General features: G+C 68.8%; 1 protein-coding gene across 1 annotated transcript in view; it reads right to left on the reverse strand.

The window, feature by feature from the left end:
• Positions 1-2,299: 2,299 nt before the first annotated feature.
• The window catches only part of USHBP1 (Usher syndrome 1C binding protein 1), a 4,666-nt gene continuing 1,852 nt past the window's right edge, over positions 2,300-5,113 (reverse strand). Inside the window, exons 7-15 of the mRNA XM_010563297.1 lie at positions 4,927-5,054; positions 4,675-4,815; positions 4,521-4,603; positions 4,003-4,126; positions 3,650-3,887; positions 3,270-3,461; positions 3,092-3,183; positions 2,874-2,996; positions 2,300-2,471 (exon numbers count right to left, since the gene is read on the reverse strand). Of these exons, the coding sequence (XP_010561599.1) occupies positions 2,300-2,471; positions 2,874-2,996; positions 3,092-3,183; positions 3,270-3,461; positions 3,650-3,887; positions 4,003-4,126; positions 4,521-4,603; positions 4,675-4,815; positions 4,927-5,054 (1,293 nt within the window). The remainder of the gene's footprint in view (positions 2,472-2,873; positions 2,997-3,091; positions 3,184-3,269; positions 3,462-3,649; positions 3,888-4,002; positions 4,127-4,520; positions 4,604-4,674; positions 4,816-4,926; positions 5,055-5,113) is intronic.

The raw sequence follows: 5,113 nt of genomic DNA on the forward strand, positions 1-5,113 counted from the left end.
CCCGATCCCAGCCCCCCCAGCCCCCCTTTTGCCCCCCCCCCTCCACCCCGCCAGAGAGGGCCGCTCCCTGCCCTGCATTCCCGGGATATCAGATCCCACACCCCTGGCCCCCACCCAGCCACGGCCAGACGCACCCTCCCGGGGGGGGGGGAACGGGTCATGAATCACACACCCTGCTCCCATCGCACCACCACCCTCCCCGCTCCCATTGCTCCCGGCTTCTCCCCGCTGCCTTCACCCCCGTGCCCCCCCGGCACAGCCTGGACCCCACCAGGACGGTGTTTCGCAGCCGCCCCGGGACCCACTCTCCAGGGAATGGGGTACAGTCCCACAGTGGGCCCTGCTACCTGAGGGGGCCAGGGGGTTTTGCTGTGGCCCCTCTGCTTCCCGGCAGCCCACGCTGCTCTGCAGAGGGGAAACTGAGGCAGGGAGCGGGCCAGAACGGCGGCATCTTGCAAATCGTGAACTGGCACGTGGAGCCCTCCCTGGGGAGCTGTGGGTTTCTGGGTGCACGTGGGGGTGAGCAGCGGGCAAAACAGGGGGGTCCTGCTACCCCCAGCTGCTGTGCTATACCATGCCACGCTGCGCCGTGCCATGCCGTGCCACGCCGTGCCACGCCATGCCATGTCGTGCTGTGCTGTGCCGGCAGCCTGGCAGGTAGCATGGTACCAGGGGCCCCCGGCTCCACTCCCCGAGCTCACGGCACGCTCTGTCCTCGCCAGAGGCTCTCCGTGTGCCAAGGCGGGCGGCGTGGCTGGGTCCGGCGCAGTGGTGGGCAACGGGGAGCCGAGGCCACCTCAGCCTGCCCCGAGCCCCCGCAGCCACCGGGCACGATGGGGATGCCGCAGCCTCGGGCACCCCGTCCCTGTCGGTGCCCCTTGGGGGGGACCCGGTCTGGCCCCGGGGTCAGCAGGATGCAATGGGGGGGGACCCCTCCAGCTGGGGTGGGGGCAGCGGTGGGTCCCACCTGCCCTCCCCCTCTTGCCGGCACCCAGGGTTGAAGCCGCCCCGGCCCTTTCACGCGGCTCTCGGTGGAGCCTGACCCTGCACAAAGCCCCCAGGAACCTATTTGAATCTGAAAAGGGGTCTGAGTGCAGAGCCCTGACCTTCAACCTGCGGGTCAACCCCTCCACGCCACTGCCACCGGCCCCCGAGACCCCCCCACGAGCCGTGCCGGACCGAGCCAAGCCGTGGTCCCCACCGGAGCCTGGCACAGGGGGTGGAGGCAGGGACAGGGGCTGGCAGCAGGCAGCACAGGCAGCCCCCCCCCCGCTCCGGTATGTGGGTGCGGGGAATTGCCCCTCTGTGCCGGGCGTGCGGCAGGACCTGCCACACCGATCGAGGCTGGGTTCCACGGCACCGCCGCTCCTGTTTTGTGCCGGGGCTGCTCCCCAGGGCCTGGGGAAGTTGTCCTTCGATCCAGCCCCGCCGCCTCCGGGGACATGGGGCTGCCCCCATTTTGGAGGGCTCCTGGGTGGCGGTGAGGTGGTGGGGGTGGAGGGCACAGGCAGCTTGAGGGGGGGTGAGCTGCATCCCTGCATCCCCGCATCCCTGCATCCCCGCATCCCTGCATCCCCGCATCCCTGCATCTCCGCAGCCCTGCCCTGCAGCCCTCTCTCTGCCCTCTCCATCACCACGGCTCTGGATATTGATCCACTGAGCCTTGAACTCTGCTGCAGGATCTCTCCAGGGAGATGCAGGCCTCGTTTTAGCCTATATATAGCTCCGTGCCTCAGTTTCCCTTCCACCCTGCAGCGTGCCTGAGCCCTGGGCTGCCCCACAGCCCTGTGCATCCTCCCACCGGAGACCCACACTCAGCCCAGCTCCCACTATCAAAATGCCTCATCGTGCTGGGGTTCAGGCTGCCGGATTTAGCCCCCAGCTCCCCACAGCAGCCCCCTGGCACCGCCTCGCTGCCGGGCCCCCCCACCCCCCCGCACAACGAGGATGCCCCCAGCGCAGGGTCACTGCTCCTCTTCCCTCCTGAATATGCATGGGCCCCAGCCGCCACGGCCATCGCCGTCACCTTTGATCCCATGTCAGGGATAACGAAATGGCTTCATCTGCGCCAGGAGATAGCGGGGGCTGCGGGGAGGGGACGGCCTTTGTTCCCGGCCCCGCTGGGATGAGCCGAGCTGGGGGTCCGGCTGCCTGACCCCCCCTTCCCCAAGCCCAAAGCCCCCCAGACCCAAACCACAGTGCGGCTGGCCGAGCCACGAGCATCAGTGGTTTATTCTCCCTGGGGATACAGCAGGTGCCTCCCGGCATGGGTGGGGGTCTTGGGGGTGATGGGGGGTCCCTAGATGCAGGTCTCGCTGCCGGCCATCCCCTGCTCCAGGGTCTGCAGCCTGCGGGTCAGTGCCTGCACCCGCCGGGCGTGCTGCCTGCGCAGGGCTCCTGCCTGCACCTCCAGCCGCCGCAGCTGGGCTGCCTGCTTCCGACGGGCACCGCGGTACGCCAGGGCCAGCGCGCTGCGGGCACCACGGTCAGCATCCCGGCCCAGGGCACGGCACCGAAGGGACCGAGGGGACCGAGGGGACCGTGCGGGCAGGAGGGAGTGTGCACCAGGGCCGGGAGGGAGTGTGGGTTTGGGGTGTGCAAGAAGGGACCGCGCATCAGGGGCGTGCAAGATGTGACCACGGTTTTGGGATGTGCAAGAAGGGACCATGCACTGGGGGTGTGCAAGAAGGGACTGCAATTTTGGGGTGTGCGGATAGGGACCACACATTGGGGGTGTGCAAGAAGGGACAGTAGTTTTGGGGTGTGCAGGAAGGGACCGTGCATCTGGGGCAAGCAGGGGCAGATGTGCAACCAGGTCATGCGGGAAGGCACCCAACGCCTGCCCAGCGGAGAAGCGGGTGCCTCCTGCCCACCTGTGAGCGTGGAAGAAGTCTGCGGTGGCGGTGACGCACTGCGCCTGCTGTGCGCGGCTGACGGCGCTGCTCTGCTCCAGGGACAGCACCAGTGCCTGTGCTCGGGTGCACAGCTCCTCCACCCTGGGGACACCCATATGGCAGCCAGCCTGGCTCGCTGCCCAGTGCCGGCACGGTTCCCCGTGGCAGGGCCACAGCATGCCGGTGAGGTCTCTTACCGGGCCAGGGTGCGGAGCAGTTCTTCCCCCATCCTCTCTGGGTCCGGAGGGTGCTGAGGAGCCGCTGCTCCCACCCGGCCGGTTTGGGCATCCTGTAGAGGCTGAGTGTGGGTCCTATCCCCGGGGAGACCCCCAGCCCCACGGAGGGTCCCCGTGGGGAGGTCAGAGCGATCCTTACCTCCTCGCTGCTGCTGGAGCTGCTGGGGAGGCTGGGGGGGTGGCCGGGCCCCCTGTCCCGCTCTTGCTCCAGGTGCTGGAGCACCAGGCGCAGCGCAGCCTCCCGCGGCCCCTGCCCGGCCACCAGCACCTCCAGGCCCCGCTTCTCCCTCTCCGCCAGCTGTAGCTGAGTCTTCAGGTCAGCCATGGCCTCCTGGCAGGGCAGCGGCATTGTCGCCAGGTGGGGGAAACTGAGGCACGGCCACAACCCCCCCGGCTCCACTCCCTCCCGCTGTGCATCACCCCCTGCCCTTCTCCCAGCTGCTCTGCTGAAAGCCTGGACCCGGCGGAGAGCCAGGGAGGGACCCAGCCATCCACTCCCCCATCCCCTCCCCATCTCACCTTGAGCATCGCCAAATCCTGCAACAGCTCCGCTTTCTCCGGTCGCCTCCAGCCAGGCAGGAGAGCCCTGGCTTCCCGCAGCACCTGCTCAGCCCGGGCTCGGACGTCCTCGCTGCGGTGGGTGCTGGTGGGTCCCGGGGCATCGTGCAGGGACGCTTCCACGGCCGCCTGCTCTGCACGCAGCTGACGGATGTGCTCACGCAGGGCCCCCTCCTCCATCCCGTGGGGTGCAGGGATGCTGTGGGGACAGGGAGGCGGTGGAGGTGGGCACAGGGGCACGGTGTCACCCCAGGGACAGCTCAGCCCTGGCCTGGCATCACACCCCCTCCCTTCTCCCCTAGTACCTCTGCAGCCTGGGGGAGCCGCTCTCTCCGCTCTCCTGGCCATCTGGCTCTGCTCGGCCTGGGAACTGCGGCCCCTCCGTCGGCGTGGGGCTGGACCCCCATCTGTGTCCCGGGCTCTGCTCCCCTCTGGCTCCTAGGCACGAGGAGGCAGCATTCAGGCGGGTGCCCTTCTCCAGATGTGCCCACAGGGGCTGTGCTGGGGACTGGGGTTCCCCAGCATCCTTCCTATATCCCCCGATATCCATAAGCATCTGCCCCTCATCCTCCCAGCACCTTCCCTGTATCCTCTCAATATCCCCCCGCATCCTCCCTGCATCGCCCCAACATCCTCCTAATACGCTCCAGTATCCCTTCTGCATCCCGCTGCATCCCTCCTACATCCCCTCTGCATCCCCGATATCCCCCAGCGTCCCTGTGCATCCCCCCAGCATCCTCCCTGATAACTCCCCAGCATCCCCCCAGCATCCTCCCCATAAACTCCCCAGTACCCCCACACACACCCCACAGCCCCCCGAGCTGGCACTCACCGCCATGGGCACTATCCTCCTCCCTGCCCAGCTTTGCCCGCATCAGGTCGAGGAGGGCGGCGTAGGCCCCCCCACAGCGCTCACTGCAGGGAGAGGGGCTCAGCATGGCACAGCAGGTTGTCCCCCCCGTCCCCATCCCCGTCCCCATCCCCACCTGCAGCGCAGGGCCAGGCGCAGGGCGGTGCTGCAGGACTCGTGCTGGCCCAGCACCATGCTGAGCCGCTCCGCATCACTCTTGCACTCCTGCAGCGCAGCCGCCAGCTGCCGGTTCACCTCCTGCAGCCTCCCCAGGGACCTGGGCACCACCGGCACCCGCCGTTAACCGTACGGCAAGGGCCTGGCACCGTGCCTCAGTTTCCCCACTGGTGAAGGTTCAGCAGAAGCCGGGGCCGGGGGGGGGGGGGGCCCTCCCCCCTGCAGCTGCTGCACCCGCTCCTCCTGCTCCCGGCTGGCACCCTCCGAGGGTTGGGGGGAGAGGGGGCTGTGGGGCGGCACACCGTGGGGCTGAGCGCCATTGCTGCACTGGGGCAAGTCCTGCAGAGGGAACAGGCAAAGCCCAGCACCGGGGCAGGATCCCACCCGCCGAGCCCCCC

Source organism: Haliaeetus leucocephalus, unplaced genomic scaffold, assembly GCF_000737465.1.
Source record: "Haliaeetus leucocephalus isolate CR32 unplaced genomic scaffold, Haliaeetus_leucocephalus-4.0 Scaffold164, whole genome shotgun sequence".
NCBI classification, from domain to species: domain Eukaryota; kingdom Metazoa; phylum Chordata; class Aves; order Accipitriformes; family Accipitridae; genus Haliaeetus; species Haliaeetus leucocephalus.